The 20,917-nt window shown below is 35.2% G+C and overlaps 2 protein-coding genes across 3 annotated transcripts; both read right to left on the bottom strand.

The window, feature by feature from the left end:
* Window positions 1–127: 127 nt before the first annotated feature.
* LOC110736390 (probable E3 ubiquitin-protein ligase ARI8) lies at window positions 128–14,176 on the bottom strand. 2 transcript variants are annotated; one of them, XM_021916601.1, is made up of 16 exons: window positions 13,579–13,746; window positions 10,289–10,413; window positions 9,894–9,999; window positions 9,647–9,737; window positions 8,994–9,166; window positions 8,389–8,493; window positions 8,088–8,176; window positions 7,021–7,128; window positions 6,711–6,801; window positions 6,513–6,602; window positions 2,299–2,346; window positions 1,561–1,632; window positions 1,384–1,483; window positions 1,179–1,305; window positions 730–887; window positions 128–640 (listed from the first exon to the last, which is right to left on the bottom strand). In XM_021916601.1, exons 1-16 carry the CDS (start codon window positions 13,744–13,746, stop codon window positions 630–632), a joined length of 1,662 nt encoding a protein of 553 aa, XP_021772293.1. In that variant the 3' UTR covers window positions 128–629. The 2 variants fall into 2 exon arrangements, with proteins under 2 accessions (XP_021772293.1, XP_021772292.1); XM_021916600.1 differs by having other exon boundaries at window positions 128–887; window positions 13,579–14,176.
* Window positions 14,177–15,617: 1,441 nt separating this feature from the next.
* On the bottom strand, window positions 15,618–20,691 carry LOC110736388 (phosphoglycolate phosphatase 1B, chloroplastic-like). Its single transcript, XM_021916597.1, has 12 exons — window positions 20,318–20,691; window positions 19,408–19,475; window positions 19,172–19,264; window positions 19,021–19,092; window positions 18,530–18,601; window positions 17,807–17,866; window positions 17,632–17,684; window positions 16,911–17,008; window positions 16,660–16,759; window positions 16,263–16,366; window positions 16,068–16,178; window positions 15,618–15,968 (listed from the first exon to the last, which is right to left on the bottom strand). Exons 1-11 carry the CDS (start codon window positions 20,598–20,600, stop codon window positions 16,072–16,074), a joined length of 1,110 nt encoding a protein of 369 aa, XP_021772289.1. The 5' UTR covers window positions 20,601–20,691; the 3' UTR covers window positions 15,618–15,968; window positions 16,068–16,071.
* Between the last annotated feature and the right edge of the window lie 226 nt (window positions 20,692–20,917).

Below are 20,917 nucleotides of genomic sequence, written 5' to 3'. Positions count from 1 at the left end.
TAAAAGACTAACTTAATATTTGAATATTAAATAAAATTATGAAATAAGCATGATATTTTGAACATATATACATAAATGTATAATGTTGAGAATGGCTAAACCACATCATTAAGCTACAATAACATAATTGATGATAGAATGAAAAACTTTATTGACAATGACTCGATGAGGATCGTCAAACAAGCTTGTTACAAGTACAATATTTTCACTATTGTACAACTATTTTTCTATTTTTTTTTTTCACTATTACAATCTGGCTGAAAGGCTCAGGCCATTGAACAAATTAAAAAAAAATAATTAAGAACAGCTAGATAATACAAGTTTTTCATTAAATTCTGGTCAGGATCCAAATGCAGACACAGCAGATGGAACTATATACAGCTAAAATTACGACACGATACAAACATTGTACCTCCCCAAACCATTATCAACGTCTGTTATTTCTGTCTGTATGAACTCAGGTTACCACCTCATATGCATAGGAGGTCGGCAACAAGTGAGTTGCAATGAGATCATTAGGCATCAATTATTGACATCTGATGCCTTGGCCACCATCGATGAGTTTTTGGCCTCGACATTTTGTCTTCGCCTTCAGGTGAATCCAACTATAGGAGGCTGTTCACCTTCTATTATGACACATCTGACAAATGGTAGCGGATCTAACATTAGCAAATGTACAATGTTCACATGACCAGTGGCTTGAATCATCAATATTCCTACTGGAACTACCAGATTTTGAAGAGGTGCCTCTGCCCCTTCCACTTTTGCTCCTGCTTCCTCCTAGGCTTTTTGAACTTGTGGTTCGGCTGCAAGCACCATGCGAATCCACATCTGCTAAACCATTTTCTAGGGCACGCACAAGGTTTTCAAAATAATTTCTTGTTACACTGTCACCAATTTAATGTACACTCGTCAGGGAACAATGAAACATTATATTGCAAGTTGCAGTTTGAGAATCTTTATTCCTTGCTCAACTGGCATAGTTGGAAAGTACAAGTCGAAACAACAACAATAACAACAACAACAACAACAAAAAGTAAATTAATTGTTATTATCCCTAACAGGCTGCAAGGGAGGCTTATATGTTTGAGTTACTTAAATATCAGTGATAAGCATCAATTAATTAATGTAATGAAGCCACAAGATATCCTCAAAACTCAATCTATTAATTGCAATACCTTGTAAGACCAGCTAGCTTTGTGCGGAACTCATTGAATTCCTTTGATGGACCTTCTGCATTAAGGTACACTTGCAGCTCCTTCTCAGCACATTGATGAAGTCGCTCCAAACCAGCCTCTGCTTCTCCTGCAAGACAAACATAAAGCCTATCAGCAACCATAAGACTTATAATGAATTTACAACCTTGGATCCCAGATGGCATACCCTGCATATACTCAAAAAACCGTCTCTTTGCATGTTCGTGCTCAGGCAAGTAATAGCCATATGCATACGTCCATTTTAGGACACGTCTACATTCAACAATCTGTGAGCACAACTAAACTCATTAGAGAGAGACTCAAAATTTGGGAGAGGTAACAAAAGACATAATCTACTACCTACCTGTGACCATGCTTCAATGATAAACTTCAGCTGTGACTCTGGCTGACATTGTATGTCACTCAGCTTCTCTAGCTGCAGCATGCAAACAAATATCAATATTTCATGGCGATACTACTCAAACATTTATGAAGTATTAGTTAAGGAATAAATCCTTGTAATAAATGTTACCAATGCCTTTGAAGATACATCATTCGGATGTCATTTCAAATCACACAGCAAGGAGTCTTTCCCTGATGTTTATAAGTTATTTAAGAAAAGGAATACGTGAAGAGATGGTAATTTACTTCAATAAAACACTGCGTATTTGTGTTTCAAAAAGAGTGAGAATTGTATTGGAGCAATAACATACTACACAATTATCCACGTAGTTAGCGAGTGGCAATAGAAACAAGGAGAGAGGTATATATATATATAAAATAACTAAATATGAATAAAGATTAAAGGATCCCAGACACGACACATGCGGTTATTGGAAAATGAGGAGGTTGTCAGTGAGACTAGGATTTCAGCTCTACATGAAATATTTATATCTCCAGTCAACTACTTTCAATAAATAAATAGAACACACTTTTAACAGACTAGACATTAATGTTTCGAAGTGCATCAAATAACTATCCCTTCAAGGCATTGCCATTGAAAGCCTAGCCCAGCTTTACCAGTGCTATTATTTTCCTTCTATCACAATTCATAACCAAATGAAAAGGCCAGTAAGTATGCATCAAAAGAGAGGAGACTTACGTGCACACTTTGCATCAGCTGAAGGTCTTGAAGTGCTTTCTGCCTAGACTGCACAAGCAAACCAAATGTAACTTAGAGAACTGAAAAAAAAAAAAAAAAAAAAAAAAAAAAAAAAAAAAAAAAACTCAACAGCTAGAGACAACGGACCAACCAACAAGACCTTAATTAGTCCCATAATTAAGATATGATGATCTATACTAAGTTTCAACTTTCAAGTAAAGTCAAAACTCAGAATGTAATAATTAAAGACAAGTAGAGAATGACCTTTACTGGAGGTAAAAAGTAAATTACAAGATTGCTGCGTTCATTCATGCCAAGAGAATAAACCCCGAGAATGTATGGAAAATTTACCAAATCCCACAAAAGGAGAAGCGGTGGACCAAGTAAGAACAAGAAAACAGGCAGGACTAGGCCCATGCTCAATTGTTCACCTTCAATAGAAAATGTCTAAAAAGGGGTCCTCCCCTACTCGTTATCACTTGTATGTTCACTTTCTTTCCAAAGGGCTTCTACCTTTGTTGTCTAATTTAGGAGATGAGTTATATAGTTGGGTTACATGTTATTTAATAAGAATTGGTAAGGACCTTACAAAAAAAAAAAAAAAAAGGATGTGTCAAAAACTATTATGAATGGAAAATGAGGCTATTAAAAATCTCTTAAATTCTGCTAAAACAACACAACCACATGATTTCCATTAAGTGTTGTGCCACAAGTCCACTACCCCTATATTTAACATACAGCCGAATAACCAATTACCTCCTCCAGAGGTATCTTGCCACGTCAAAATGTAAAATATACATGTGACTAACAAAGATTAGAAGAATCACCAACAGGCAACAGCCCAGCAAACCATACAATTATGTGATGGATAACCAAACCCAACCTGTGATACTGGAACATGTCATTAGTAGTAATCCTACTCAATGCTAGGGTCAATATAAAAGCTCTTCACTTTTAGAGGAACCCTCACCTTTGAAATAAAGTTTGTGGCCGGATAAAGGCCCTGTCTGGTAATTAGCTGGTTGATATAACTGATTGTATTAATTGGTTTGACTAGGTGGTTATATTAAATGATTTGACTTGCTGGTTGTAAATAACTGATTGTGTAAAAGTGTTTGGTAAATAATTGTATATTGTTAGCTGTTTTAGCATCTTTATTACTTAAAAAGCTAATTGTTCAAAAAGCTAATTGTTCAATAAATTCTTATAATGAGCTTTTTCTAAAAGAGTTTTTAGACCCCAAAAAGTTCTTTTAATAAGCTATTTACCAAACACCAAAATTAGCTTTTTAAAATGGTCAACCCTCTAATAGCGTTCAATAAGCTAAAAGCTTCTCAAAAAGCTCTTAACCAAACAAGGCCAAAGTTAAAAACTGAAAAGGTTGAGTCTAAGCAACAAAGAAACAATCTACAAGTATAAGACCTTGATGAGTCCCTATTTACACCATAATCCAGAATCCACCATTGCTGGCTTGCTGCTCATTAAAATCCAAACACTCCAAGGAACAAAACTCCTCTTACTTCTTACTACATGGTGGCCATAGGAAACGTATATCTCAATTATCAATTTGATAATGGTGCATTAAGGGGAGAAGAGATTGAATAACCAAGAGAATACAAAAGGCTGATCTAGTGATCTCTCCAAATTACTTCATAAAAATATGCAACCATCCATTATTTAGAGTTTTTCTAAAGCTGAGAAGAAAGTGAGCACGCTTGAAATTAACTTCCAAGAGTAGGCAAGGTGTAGGTCATTTTCACAAAAGCAATTTCTAATGTACAACCGGTTGAACCTTGAGTATGGTACAACCAAGACTATTTCTTTGCTCATTTGGAGCTCTTAAGAGTAACAGGTTGTGCCCAAATGAGCAAAAAAATAGCCTTGGTTGTGCCATGTGCATGATACAATCGGTTGTACCATCGACGCTTAAATCTCAAAAGTACAACCCACTCATTTTGATGAAACTTGTAATTTCTCTTGATAATTCAATGCCAAAAGACATTAAATCACAAGGGAAAGGCCTAAACCATTTACCCACATGAGCAATATATTTAGACACAAATAATGTCCTATTTTATCTCAATAAGGTTATGTACAATGCTTCCATCACTTCAGCAACACACTAAGATCATGATTAAAACCTATGTTACAGGGACCCCTTTAGGAGAGTCGGGTATGGGTACAAATCCGAGTGACCGATACGGCATTTCCTAAAAAATAGGACATGGAGACTCTATCCGGATTTTGGACACGGGTACGAGATATATATAATATAAAATTAAAAAAATTTAGATACTTCATTAAACAATATAGTGTCGGGAAATTTTATAGATACTTCGTTAAAAAATAATAGTAATAAAGTAATAATTATCATTTAATATGAGTTAACAAAAAATGATAATGATTATTATTGGTACTATTGTAAAAATAATAGAGGCCAAGTTGTTGACTAGGTTTTAGCCCAATCACATATTGAATCAAAAACCTACCCGCCACCTTCGTGTAGCCTAAATAAATAAATAACCTTTTAATGCTAGCGACTTACTGCTATGTGAATAGGAGAAAGAAAAAACTTAAGATACTTCGTATTAAATAATCAGATGCACATGATAGAAAAGAGAGAAAAAAAATGAAATGTCGGGAAGCAAGCCATTGAAAGTTGCAAAGCTTGAACAACTATGTAATGTTATCTTAATTTCTCTTTTTTCTTCAATGTCGTGTCCGAGTGTAAACAGCTAGTTCCGACCCGGATTTCATAACCGTGTCAGGGTCATGTCGTGTCGACATGGGTATAGAGGGGGGAAAATGCCGATCATCTTTGATTATTTTCATTTACACATTTTAGGGTTCATTGAATAGCTACTTCTCTTCGTTTAGCCTCACATACTTGTACTGACACTAAACACTCCAACAAGAATATGTAATCCTTATCCTCGCTGAGGGTCTTTATTTTTCGAATTGCAATTTCATAAAGAAAGCATACAAACAGAGATGGATTGAAAGCAGTATTATGTGATATGTGCTCACTAAATGCATCTGAGATTTAGATCCAACAAGCAACCCTAGAAGTTTGTATAAATGTAGTTGTTATGTTATAAGCACATGCAAACATTCTATATTTTGAGCTCTGATATGCCCACACCAAGCACTCGTTTTCATGTCCGAGAACTTGCTATACATAAGTATTAACTAACCAATATCAACGTAAGCACGAAAAAAGTTATCAAAGAGAACTGAACACTGAGTCTACTTTACATGGACTCGGCATATTCCCTCTCCATACCCGTGTCGACACGACACGACACGACACGACACGACCCTGACACAAGTATCAAATCAGGGTCTGAACCAGCTGTTTATACTCTGACACGGCATTGAAGAAAAAAGAGAAAATTAATATAAAATTACATAGTTGTTTAAGCTCTGCAACTTTCAATGGCTTGCTTCCAGACATTTCTATTTTCTCTTCTTTCATGTGCATGTAATAATTTAATACGAAGGATCTTGAGTTTTTTCTCTCTCCTCTCTCCTATTCACATAGCAATAAGTCATTAGCATTAAAAGGTTATTATTTATTTATTTATTTATGTTACACTAAGGTGGCGGCTAGGTTTTTGATTTAATATGTGAGTGGGATTAAACTTAGTCAACAACTTTGGGCCTCTTATCATTTTTACAACAATGCCAATGATAATTATTACCAATTTTTTGTTAACTCATATTAAATGATAATTATTAGTTTATTACTATTATTTTTTAACGAAGTATCTAAAAAATTACACATTGAGATGAATTTAACAAAAGCCCACATAGTTATGTTTTTACCTTACATGAAAATAATCCAAGATAGTCAAAGGGGAGTATGTGTGTAGTGCACAAGACAAACTACTGCAAATAAAAAATAAAATAAAATAAATAAATAAAATAAGTGTTGGATTTATAAAGAATTGAATGGAATGAGAAAAAGACGACAGACAGAGAAGGGAAAATGAAAGGGAAGGAAGGAGGAAAAGAAGAGATCGCTGAAAGAACAAAAGGGGCAATGACCATAACACCCCACTTTCGTAGCCATTTTATCATCCACATCTAGTTGACTAATCTAGAATAAAGCAGGTTTCAGCAGAAAACAGTCAAAACACTAATCCCAGCCAAATTTGTGTAAAAAGATAACCACGGAAACAGAAAAAATATAATTTCAAAAGGCAACTACATACCGATTGGTTGCTCGCCCAACGTTCATAATAATGAGTATATCTCTCTAATGAATTCTTGGCCATCTCTCTACGTTTCTCAGACTCATCGTACTGTGACAAAACAGGAAGAGGGTGTCTCATCAATACAAATGCATTCCACACAAATAGGTGCTAAAGGAGCATGTGCATCACAGATAGTTGAAAATCAGGTGTTCATACCACTCCTTCCTGCTTTGCAGTTTCATAACGATTACATGCATAGAAACCACCTGTCCTCTCACCGTGATCAGACCAAGCACCAAGACAAAGCCTGCAAGGCAAAAAATTAAAAACTTAGTCAGATGACTTGCCTTCGAGATCCCCACTTTTTTCTCCTTTTCTTTTCTTCCATGACCCCGGGAGAGTGTAAGGAAATTGAAATAACAACTCAATCAACAACTTCAAGATAGAACAAAAGTGCAAAAGCAGTAGGAAGAAACAAAAAGCATAATTCAGTAGAGGCCATGCAAATAAATAACCATAAGCTTACCAGCAAAATTCAAATTTACAGGGAGGTGTACACGTGATATGCATACATCCTTGGTTTTTCTCAATTGGTCGCTTGCACTTTGGGCATGGCTTGGAATTAGCCAATATCCTATAAATATTAAAACACCATTTCAGCAATAATGACAACATTTTTTTTATAAAATAGAGCAACTCCATCAATGATACATTAAAGTAGGCAAGCAATTATAACACAAGTAAAATAGCTGCAATAATCAGTCTAAGCACATGTAAACTGAAATTTAATTAATCCAGTGCACTCATAAACAAGAGAAAAGACTAACAGCTGACGCTTGCCAAGAAACCCCAAAACAAGGAACTGACCCTAGAAGCTTGGGAACAAAGAAAAGCACAAAAACACAAATATGATTATGGGTATCACCGAAATCAATAATTAACTCACCAAAAACAGATATCCCAATCCAATATTGTAATTTCCTGTTACTCTAAATCAGAATTCAGGGAGGATTAGCCAAATAGGTGTACATACTCAGCAGGTCACCAACAACTCCAACATTTACACCATTGTTGAGGCTTACCACTTTATCATAACTGAAAATCTACTCAATAATAATTAAAAACTTGAGATGCAGGTTGACTTGTGACTCAAGGTGGCAGCATACATTAACCTCAAAACTTCTCAAAACATGACCCATAGATAATACACCTTTACGAGATTCAATCTCAATGAACGTAAATTTAAAAAAAGCATTAACACCACTACTGATGACAGCAAGTGTCCAGAGATTCCATGCATCCATCATTAAACAATTTATAGAAATACAATTAACATTTAATCGTTAAATCACAACAGAAAATAAAAGTCACGGCATTTGTTCTTGGGCAATGTAACAAGCCGACAAAATTCTAGTTCAAATCAACATCATCAATTACTGTTCAGCAATGGCTCTATGCTGTAGATTGACAGGATGATAGAAACCAAAAAAAAAAAAAAAAAACAAAATGAAACTGTATATTACTGTCTTTCACCCTATAATAGACAATCCCCAATAAGGCAGCTAATTAAGTAGAAATCTTGTGGTGCCATACCAATTCATATTTTCAGACTCTGCACTATTTTTCATGATCCACTTGCACACTGTGCCACAATCGACAGGTCGATGAGCTTCTTCGGTACACTGCACATCAGAAATACATTACTCATATTTCAAACACTTTCCCCCAACCCCAATAGCAAATTGGAGCGATGTCAGATATAGGTGTTCTAACTTCAAAATGATGAAAGAAACAAGTTTGCAAAGTAATCTTCCAAAACAAGATTTATCCACATAATAACCGATAATACCGAGACAAAGTAACAACAGATAAGAAAAGGCAAAGGATAGCTTACACTCCAACAAAATCCATGTGAGCAACGACAAGTCACATCATAGTTCCCACTGCCAACAACGAAATCAACTGCATAGTCACAGCCAGGAGCAGGGCACCATTTGGCCTACAGAATTCCAAAATAATCATTAAACCAATATCCCATAAACAAAATACTTCACAAAAGTGGTAAATGAAAACTAGAGCACCAAGGAGGCATCATGTGAGCTGAAAACCATTAAAAAAGAACAGAACAATAAAACGTCAAGTGCACCAGTAATGAAATTAGAACTGTAAGACAGTTTTCAAACCTCAAATAGCAAGGTTTAACATAGATACAACAGCCTCTCCAACTAAATGGAAGACTTGATTTCAATTAAAATTCGTTTGAAGAATCAAAACAGATGTGATAGCTACCCGGAAAAGAAAAATCAATCTCATAAAAAAATTTAGCCTTTGCCATATAATAGAAGAAGGCAATATCAAATGTAAGTATGAAACACTATGTCAGCTACAAGCTAACATTTATAAGGCTTCTCAGCCAAATTCATTGAAACAAGAACAACCAAAGCTAGAAAGTGTCACTTGTTTTCACCATTTAACTGAACAAAATTCATCCATATATACCTTCCTATTGTCTTCAATGTAAGATCGAAGAAAGTAACGTGCATACTTCTCCCTGTCCTCTTCACGAGCCAGTGTATTTATCATGTCTTGACCGACAGCAGCAGCACATGATGGATCAGGGCATCGCAAAGTAAGGCATCCAGGGCCGTCATTAATGGAAGTACCCAAGTAACCTGACCCAAAACACAGAAAAATTAGGAGAGATAGAGATGTCTTGTTTTTTTAACACTACTACAGACAATGTAATAAAAGGATGGAATTAGTGTGATTGCTTGGATGCTAGAAGAAGCAATGGAACTGTCTAATCAACTAACCCAGGTCATATAAGCAACTTAGCTAACAAAGATCAGAAATATAGTATAGCTAATCTTTTCAAAACAAAACTTTGTGTTCATATCCAAAAACTACTACCTTATTGGCAATATATTCCCAAAAACAATAAAACATCAACATAGACAAAATACTACACGCAACCAATAAAAATTACATCGCTAATAACTCACTTTCTAAGTTCCAATCATATTATCACTTTTTATTTCCATTTATCAGGAGGGAGGGGGGATCTTGAAATTCTGGAGAGATGGACAATAAAAATATTGCTTTGGAACAAAGAATGCAATATGCAATCATCAGAATAAAATTTTAGAACAAACCAGCCCAACATGAGTTACAAAATGGATGGCCACACGCAACTGCACTCATCATAGCACTTGGAAAGTCCTCAAAACATATCCCGCAAGTCATCTGTTCATTAAGCACATAAATATGAGAAACTTACTTTAAACAGACATTTCTTCAATCCCATAATCCACACATTAACAACATTTCATGTTCTACATAAGTAGACAGTATCTCAAACATTTAAATACAGTAAATTAAGATCTTTTGCAAGTTACATACTTCTCTTGCATTAGGGAATTCAATAACAGGCCTTTCCAGTAAACCAACTGTGTTGCGGACTTTCTCTTCATCAGCAAACCATTCATCATGTACTTTACTGACACTCCTGCAAGGTCACATATAAAAAAATAAAAAATCATCAGGACATGAAGGCATGCATCACTCAACAGGTCCCCACTCAAACAGTCAAGCCTAATATGATAATACCAAAATCAAGATGAATCCAAATATGCAAGCTAACAGGTAGGAATAGTAAATAACTAAGATTGCTAGTAATAACAGAATCAAGTGCTGTAAGCCTAGAGCACATGAAAGAATGACATAGAAAACAGCACAATGACTGAATCATAAGTTCATTGCTTCCTTAATAGCTTAAGAGCCATAGCAACAATTACCAATTATAGTGGCGTAGAAGAATGCCAGCTTCAACCTTTGAAATTGATAGCACTGTTGATATCTTCAGAATATCATTCTCTTGCCATTGACGAATATCAGCTTCACTTAAAATGGTATAGTTTTGCTACATAAAATTGGTAATAAAATTAGAAACCCAGCAACAAAACTGCAAACATAAAACAGGTAGACCACCACAAAATGTTGCAAGCATGTAATAAATATGGGCATTTTATTCAGAACATCACGGGGCTAAAAAGAACAAGGCTCAGATTGGTCGGAGTTCACTGCAGGAAATATAATTGCAAATCTAACCAAACACAAGTCACAGTTATAAATCATACCACTTCTATTTCACTAAAGATTTGGACCCGCTTCTAGATCAAGAACCGGTTTGGACCCGCTGGGTATGGGTATGGACTTGGAACTGGTTACATTGGGACAGGGTCTGGTTACAATTTCTAGAAACCGGTCTGAACCGGTTCCAATTCCAGTTCTTAGTTTTTAAGAACGGGTACCTGGTTAAAAAAATTATTTTTAAGGTCTAGTACACTCCCTGTTAGACTCAGTTGAGTTTGGGGTTTATAAAGTTAAAATAAATCCAACCCACCTCAAACCCTAAAACACCTATACAATAAATGCCTTCTTTTTCCTACTCTTATCAGTTCCCAGACTCATCAAAACACCTTAATTTTCATCACCTACTTCCTCAATCACCCATGGTGTAATCTCCTCCCACCTCTTCTCAACACCCACGCTTTCTCTCTCCTCTTCCCTGTAGCTCACTTCATTTGTCGTTTCTTCCACCGCCTTACGTTCTACTTCTCTCCTCCTCATTTTCCAATATTTTTATATTTTTTTGGAAATTTAGAAGGGGATACTTTCCAAATATATCCGAAAAACTAAAAAATAAAAATAAAAAAATCACTCCCCACCAGTTCTGGGTCCGGTTCCGAAAATCATGGACCCGGTTTGATCGATTTTGGTACCGAGTCCTTGGTTTTAATCCGGGTACCCGGTTTTGCTCACCCCTAGATGCAACGTTTTGTATTTTTGCACTATTCATTTATCAACCTTGAGTACAATTCAAAAACAACAGTCTTTTTACTCATCTAACCAAGACCAAATCATGGAACCACATAATCTATCCAAATCTAGCATCCAATGCTCTCCCCCAACCACATTTATTTTTATATTTAGTGTGTGGATTCATACTTTCAATATTACTACGCACAAAAGAAAAAATATTGCTAGACTGTCTCAGCCTTATAGCTAATCATCCCTCATCAACTCATCATGTAGCAAAGAAAACCACTCTTCTTTCTCTCTCTCTCTCACACACACAAACACAAAAAAAAAAAAAAAACAAAAACAAAAAAAACAAAAAAAAAACATTACTCTAAATCTCAGGTACAAATTCAAGAAATGCACACTTGTCCAAACTTTCACTCAAACTTTTTAAAATGTCGTGTCAAAAATACATATTCATACAATCGCTAATGAAACCTTGCAAATTGGGAAAAAAAATAATAGTACTAACCTATCGTATCTACTCTCTCCGTTCCTTATAAATCTTCCTATTTACATTATCACAATCTCCAAATTACACCTTAAACCATATATATCCTTCAATTACTTACTAATGAGTAATAAATATTATGAAAATTTGATGATTAACGCATTCACATGGTACCAGATTTAACTTACATGATGATATTTTTCATAATAATTAGTAACCAATTACAGTCAAATTTCTAAATATGACCAAACTAACATTTAATAGGAAGATCTCTAAAGAACGGAAAGAGTATAATTTTATTTTTTTTTTAAAAAAAAGGGATGAAAAGAATGAACTAGTCAATTATTGCCTCCACAGTTCCATATATATTGCAACATGTACGAGGTGTGCGGATAAAAAAACCCATTGATTAGGGAAGAGATGGAGAGGAAGAAAAATAGGGTAACATTGCAAAGTATATGAAACTTCCAAAAAAGGGAAACATTGCAATATATGGATCAGATGAGGTATATATTATCTAAAGAGGATTTATGTTACTTGATACGGATATATATTTTAAATTCACTTCTATAGGGTAACAAGTAATCTAGTAAGATATCATACTGACAACAAAAAAAACTGGACATGTGCAATTATAATAGCCACTTGAGATGTCCATTCTGTGATAACTACAAACTCAAACAACACATACCTATGGGCTACAAGACCCAAAGATAAATCACATAAATTAAAAGGTTAAACAGCTCATTTTAGTCGGATATTCCACCTTGTTTTCTGTGAGTTGTGTTGGGAGGAAATAAACTTTGGCCATAAACTTGGAAATGAGATGGTGAGTTGGAAGGAAAAAAAAAAACCAAATATAGGTACAAACTTAAATAGCGATACATATCCACTAGCATAAAGAAGCAACCTAGAATTTATTTAAAAGCATACTAGCAATGCCTCATCTTCAGACATTATGGGTGATTGAAAGAGAATATGCCCTTGATCGACTTTGCTACACACTCATATACTGAGTTTTTATTACCTGCTCACATCAACTCTCATGCCCTAAATTCAAAATGGTCATACAAAAAACTTCAAGCAAATGACCAAAAAATATAGAAACATATAGTATATTGCACCATGTAGCATGTCCCAATCCGTACATTTTGGTTTCTGGTTCATGACGGCGAATTAGGTAACATTGGTGCATAACAAAGACCAAGGACTCGAGGACCATAATGCCAATCAACTCTTAAAGATAAGACAGACATGGATGCATCACCGGATCAATCACCACCACCAACAGTAGGCATCAACTACTAAACAACAATTGAAACTAAATTATTTGAAATTGAAGGTTGTGCTGCCAGCAACTCTCATTCAATTGTAGCCTTACACCTAAAAAGAAATATGACAACTAGCCGCTATCAATCCTGTATATCAAAGACCTTAAAGAAAATGATCATATGATCGTGATCCAGCCCAAACCAGCTAATTTTACTCTACAACAAAGCAAACCAAAATTCAAACTTTATACCACTCTAATGCCACAAAGATGAGAGTATTCTCTACAATCAAAGAATTTCCTTGATTATTTTCACCTTATATCCAAAAATGTAATTCTTTTCACGACAAAGGAACATAAACAAAAACAGCATTTAAACACTCAGAAACAACACTCAACATCATCAAAAACACACATAAACTTAAATATTACGATGTACATCAAATAACACCATAATAAAAATTCAGAATGCAATAATTTAGACAATATTTAGAGGAGCTAACCTGATTACGATGAGAAGTGAAATCATCATACTCGTCTTCCGAATCGTTATCAATGAATTCATAATCGCCATCAGCAGCATCATCGGAATCGATAGCAGTGTCGCCACTGTAAAAATCTTCAAGCGATTCAACATCGTTGGCATCATGCATGTCATCCTCCGAATCCATTTTCAATTTTCCAGAAAACACCAAAATTTCTCCAAATTAACGATAACGAATTTTCCTAAACCAAATTTCCTCTAAATTAATAGATACAAGATAATCTAAATTAATCCGAGTTCTTAACAATGAAATCAACAAAATGAAACCCTAGAATTTAGGGGTGAGAGAATCGAGCAAGGAGAGGAGAGAAAATCAAATTTCTGAATGAGATTATGAAATTTAGAGTACGAAATTGGATGGATTTGTGAAGAAATTAGGGGAATTTGAGATCTCGGAGATTGAGGAGAGAGAAAATGGTTGCTTGGTGTAAAATGAGGGGAAGAGGAAAGGTGAAGAAAATGAATATGCGGGAAATTGAATGTAAAAACTACTTGCTCTTGTCTGAACAAGAGAGATATGCCCTTTTATGGAGGCCAAAAAAAAAACATGGAAGTGAAATAAGTTGTGATTTTGTTTATTTTTAACAGTGATTTTGGTTTATCCTGTCTGCTGATTCTCTTGTTCTTTTGTTCCTTTCTACTCGTACTAGTTAGGAAAATTATATTGTACACTTAAGAGAATTTGCATTGGTTTTAATTACATGATAAGAATCTCTCGAGCACGTGTAGTGGTAAACGTTATACTTTAGCGTGTATAGTATGAAGTGATAGTGTGCCGCTATTGCAGACATGTAAAAAGTTGATGTAATATTAGTGTGAGGGAATAGGAAATCATGATTTGAAGAAATTTGGATATAATAAAGTATTTTAAGAATAAGTAGATATAGGTAATAATTTTTCATGGACAGCTTATTAATCATTACATACTAAAGAATATCACTTGAAAGTTTGAGAAAGACAAAATTTTGTTCTTAAGTAGTTGTCAAGTACTCGAGATCTTTAAACCTGACCATAAGTGGATAATATAACAAATTTTGAAAATTTAAAAGTTTAAATAATTTTTCTCACACGAGTTTTTTTTTATATGAAATTACATATTCGTAGAAATAAATTTATCCTCATCCTACCTATAATACATGATATGTGAAAATCTTTGAAATAAGGAATCCATCTTGATTTGAAATCATCCAATATATTGTTCTTGATTTGAAATATCCAATAAATTGTACCAGTAGTCAAGTACACAACTAGAATCCACCACCTCCCTTATCCTCCACCCTAAGCAATATCTTATCCTTGATAATACTCTGAAAGGGTTTTTTTTTTTTTTTGTTTTACAACACCGGCTCTTACCCGTGATGATCTATTATAGATTATAACTAATGTATGATAGACGTAGTAAATGAGATAACTATAACTAATACCGTCTTACGCAAACCGGCATGGATGTAAATACGTAATACGAGTCCCATTAACCTTTTGGCAAAAGACATAGGGAGTAGGGAGTAGGGAGTCACCATATGTTACACAATGAGAGTAAGGGATAGCTCAAGTGGTTAGAGCTCCCCTCCCGGTTCCAAGAAATCTTGGAATCGATTCTCATCATCTACTCTTCTGGCTCTTTAAACACCAAAAAAACCATACATTACACAATTGTTTTCTTTTTTTTTTATTTTATTTTATTGATTATTATTTTTTTTTAGGGTATGGACCATACATAATCTCCCAGGGCACTACTTACCCTTATTCAAGTTCAAGTGTTCAATTCTTGTCTTGTCTTGTCAAAAAAAAAAAAAAAAAAGTTTCAAGTGTTCAACACAATAAACCCACCATCGATCCCACAACATAGGCTGCATACTGTTCGAGTCCATGATACTAATGTGGCCTATCAGGGGGCTATCACATCAAATAAGCGAGCTTCAAATGAAAAGAATGACTAGCGGTAGCAGGCAGTAGCTATTCTTCAATTGATTTTGAGTGTCCAACAAAAACAACCTCTGGCAGAAAAGATTTGTATATATCAGCATGGACTTAGAAGTTGTTTACTGCATACTTATCAAATTCCACCAATGTCATTGAGTTGTAAACAATGGAGATGTTTTATACAACATATACAGTTGTAACATACAAGTGAAAATGAAAAAACTGTGACAATTGAGTGATTGACTGATAAACTACACTGCTAGACTTTGAGCAGCTTTCCAGAAAATTGGAAACCTCTTGTGGTCGAAAAATCAGCTGGAAGCCGGAAGGCGGAAACCATATGATTCGATATTTCAAATAAATAAAATCTTGTATACCACACATCGGATTGTTTTGTTGTTCACTTATTGCTCCTAACCTGCATCACTGTAATAAAGCAAACTTCACAATGATGCTGCAGAAGAGAGAAGGAAATACAAGAAGTTCACAAAACAGGGATTTAAGAAAACAGCTTCAGAGGCTTACATGCTCATACACTGGCAGCTTTAAGTGAAAGGAAGTCTGATATCTTGTTAGTGTAGAAATCTGGCTGAATAGAGTTGTTGGGGCTTTGAAGTGTTTCCAAACTAGTCACGCCTATTTTCCAAAATCATCAGGAAGACATAGTCATGCATCTAACAATTAACAAGTTCATGAAACATGACTAGACATGGCTATTACCTGATAAAACGAGGAGTGTTTTGCAGCCACCATTTTGGCCAAACAGTATGTCAGTGTCCAATCTGTCCCCAACCATGCATATTTGGGACTTGGAAATACCAAACCTATCATTTGGTATGGTCAAAGAAGTTAGAAATAGAGATTTAAGACTCTGGACTGTAATATGCCTACATCAGAAGCTATTTTTTCTTTTTGTTTTTCTAAAAGAGGATCAGAAGCTTGATATAAGGGATTAGAACATTTAGAAATACAGGTGCCCGCCTAACAATTTTAAACGGGTGGGTGTACGTTGTTTAGATAAAAATGTAACTTGCATGAACAAATGCCTGGTAAAAAAAAAAAAAAAAAAAAAAAAAAAAAAAAAAAAAAAAAAGAAAGAATACTCAGGCCGCCATACTCTTTTGCTACATAGTCCATCATAAAAGTAGAGGGCTTCCCTACAACAAGGGGCTCTCGCTGAGTAGATCCACAAAGAGCACCAACCATTGAACCACCGCCTGAACATAAGAAAAGAAACAAGAAGCTCTTCATCAGTAACTATAGTTAACTGAGAAGGGTTGAGGAGACATGTTAAACACAGTTGTGTTGGGGTGAAATTTATAGCATAGATTCATAAAAACCCAGTAGAGTGATTGGAGAAAAGTAAACCTGCCCATTCCTGCGCATCTGTAAGATGAGTAACAGCATCACGGTTTGTAGCAATGAAGAGACACCCAGGATTTTCACGGATACATAGTGTTCCATATCTGAAGACAAGATAAAAGAGATATTATAAGAATAAACTGTAGAACTTGGTAGCAAACAGCATTAAGCATTGTTAAATTACTAAACCAAGTGGAGTTGCAAAGTTGCACCAGCCATCTATAGGAGCCAGAGACAACTACGGGAGCAAGTAAGCTGTAAACATAGCTATTGAAAGTTCAAAAAAAAAAAAAAAAAAGGTGAAAGAATAACGCTTCCCTAAAGCTGCAAGGTGAAGGTTCTACAATTTGAAGTTTAAAAAAACAGTTTGGTACTTGGGAGCATTATTTCACCAGGTAATAGAGCTCAGAGCCTCAGACTAACCAAGAGTTTCCCAGATAATACCATGCTCATGTGAAGTTTTTCAAGATGGAGGAATTGTGTTCTTGTGATTTTCAATGCTAAGTGAATCACTGAATTACAAAGCATTGTTCAAATCCCAGCAGAATTTTCAAGCAGTCAGGAAGAAAGACAGTCTCTCAGATGTTTCTACTTTCTACCTAAGAACCACGTTTTACCTTCTTTATTTGGGGATTGGCCCAGAAGAGTATTGACGAGTATTGACAAAAACAACTCTGAATACAAGGAAAACTCTACAAAGTAGAAGTATTAAACAAAAGCAACTTACTGGACTTTGTAGTAATTAAAGAATCGATCAAATCCAACCACAACTGCACCAACCTACATTGATTGAAGGTATTCATGTATAAGCAAGACTTTAATATATAAACCAAATCAGAACAGCATTTCTGAATCTAATTATAGTCGTGTAATGGTTCTTATTAAAGTCTAGGAGATATTACACTTTCATCATGCTCCATCAAGTAACCAGGCTTCAACTCTATTTTCTTAGTTCCATCTTCCTGCATGAGAAAGTACAGATACAACAGTCATATTCACATTCATGGCGAGTGTGATTAACACAAAAATTCCCCAACACTGGTTTCTGCTTAAATAAGCTTTTTATGAGGCCACTGGATACCTTAAGTTTACACAGACATAGTTTGTCTTTTTCTTGCAAAACTAGGTCACCTTTTCTCCAAGTAAGATGAAAGACAAGTTTGGTCTTTGAAGCTAATGTAGTGCAGGATAACAAGTTATAAAGAATATATTGCATAAATCAGTATAAAAAAAACCTCAACTCCTATGACTATGTTGCCTTTGCCTCATACTAGATAATGAAGCAAGTTCAATCTTTAATGCTGACCTAGTACAGGTTGAACTTTGACAAGCTACAAAGGTTATCTTACTCAAAGCCTTAAATTGCCAAAATATGAAACTCTGTGGCTTTGTTGCATTTGTGGTATACTAGTATAATTAACAAAATGGGTATGTTGACAAGAGCTTCTACACTAGTTCAATGTATAGCCCATTCTGTCTAATGAATTATGAATGCCCAAAACATAGCAGATCAAATCCAAGTATGATAAGAGGGAAAATCTAACCTATTACACATAACACATAATAGGCTGTTGAGAATGCAATGCAATTTCCAAAAGTTCATGCTACACAGAAGAAATTTATACCGGACCACCAAGGTATTGGAATCCGGCAAGCTCAAGCTCCTTCAAGATGCCTTCCTCACCAATTACATAGACCTGTGAGATGTAATAATCATCAGTAAACGGCCAAGATATTAACTTCAAGAAATCAATGATAAAAAGGAAGTCATTAGTGAAATGCAAAGTTGTGAGCCAGAACCTGGTACATACAGATTTGGAACAACAGACAGTGATGGTTAAAAATAACATCTCAGCAAACATAATTAGAGCTAAATTGTACTTTGTGATACTACATAGTAATATATACAAGTTGCTCTATAGTCTTTAGAAATAGATAAAAATTTATCTACTACAAAATTGTAGAGAAATCTAACTAACATTACTTCAAGTTTTTAGCCCTCGGCAAAAGGGAATTGCACATGCATTCAGCCATTCAGGTCATATCATTTGGATAATTCATGCTCAAAACAGAAAGTCTTCCTTGTAAAAATCAGGAATTCACCTCAAAGCCATACCTTTTTATCTTTTGGGAAATCAATTGATTTAAGGTAAGCCGCGGCAGCAAAAGATGACGCGAAAATTTCCTCCTGAGGGAAGTGTGTTATGAGTTTAGTAAACAAGTTCACAAAGAGTTCAATACAAGTATACAACATATCCAGAACTAACCTCGGTGACACTAAGCCCAAGTGTCTCAAACTTCTTTCCATATTGCTTCCTAGACTTGGTTGAGTTATTGGTAACAAATATCAGTCGTTTACCCTGTGGGATAGAGGAAGCCATTAAGTATGCTAAAAAAATGAAGAAAGAGCTGATCTTACTTGAACTCACAATATACCTCTCTATTTCAAAGCACCTAAATAGAAGTATTTAGTAGTCAGGCTTAATAATTAGGATATGCAAACCTTTTCCCTTAGCAAGTCGAGTGTTTCTGGGACTCCATCAATTAGTTTATCCCCTTTCCATATAACACCTACAAACATAGAGGTGTATTAACATCTTTCACAAGAAGATCATTTTATTTTGACATCTTTCACAAGAAGATCATTTTATGTTGACTTTCCAGTATTTGTAATATGGGCAGGTAGGATAAGAAGAGTATGATCACTCATACACCCAATTGAGTCCCATCGTAGAATCAATTGGCAATGGTAGGAAACAGGAAAACCACCCTGAAGCTATAAGATGGTTAGTATCTCCTCTTCACCAATGTGCCCTCGCATTGTGAACAGCCCAAATTAAGGTGCCAAACCTTCCCGGACAACTCACACGTGCACACGCATAATGAGTTGGTCTCAACATTTCCCCCAACCTCCCACGCACCACCACCAAAATCACAACAGCAAAAAATAAAGAACCGAGAGAGAATGAACAAAATGGTTCCGATACCAAGATTAATGCAACCAATGTAAATGCCTAGTTCTCTTGGCAATCCAATATACACATCAAACAGTAGCTTTTAGCAAGAATAACATCATAAACTATCATAAAACTTTTTCCCATCAAATGTTTTTATCAGATCACTAAAAATGAAATTGATACCCTCATTGTGAACAAATTTTCTAATTTAAGAGACATTTTGGTGACATTTTAAACCATAAGCATTTATATTCACCACTACGTAAGAGCTATCAATCATTCATTTATTCTTCTCGTAATGTCAGCTAGTTTAGTCGGTAAAGTCTACAATATTAACTCCAAACCAATCAAACTAAAAATCCATCAGCATCATATTTTCGCCACTATAAACAATTTTCCAGCAAAATCAACAAAAATATAATAGCAAAGAAGGAGAGATTGAGTTTAGCATCAAACCATCGCAATCGAAAATGAAGGTTTCAACGGAGTCAATAAGTTCACCAGGATTCTTCAATTGCTGAGCAGAAGCACGAGGAGAGAAATTCAACGCCATTTTACGGCTATTACTATCAAAATTCTTGCTACTGTAGCATTTGAGAGTGAGAAAATGGAGAGATTGACGAGAAAATGAGGAAAGATTTCTCGGATTGGTGATGAAATTGGAAGAAATTAGGGTTTTGGAAAGAGAATTAGAAGCGACGGAAATGGCAGCTCTGCTAGTACTGCAAGTACTCAACATCTTGACTGTGATGAAGGATGATCTGGTTTAAGTGATTTTGTGGCCGTTATGTTTTTTTGGAAAAAAAGGCGGGGGTGTGGTGGGGATAACATGGTTTATGTGAGTGGTTATAGTTGTAGTTTGATTTATCTTTGATGAATGATGACTATGGGTCTACCAAATTCATGTAGTTCATCGTTCGGAATTCGGATTCGGATTCATTCTATATCGCTCGTGATTTTAGTCGAACGCTATGCAGTTTGTCATTTAGATTTATTGCATATCACTAGTGATTTTAGTCAAACTATGTTGACCTTGATGACGTAAATTATATTTGA

This window comes from Chenopodium quinoa, unplaced genomic scaffold (assembly GCF_001683475.1).
Source record: "Chenopodium quinoa cultivar QQ74 unplaced genomic scaffold, ASM168347v1, whole genome shotgun sequence".
NCBI lineage: Eukaryota > Viridiplantae > Streptophyta > Magnoliopsida > Caryophyllales > Amaranthaceae > Chenopodium > Chenopodium quinoa.
This window is presented reverse-complemented; position numbering and strand designations above follow the sequence as displayed.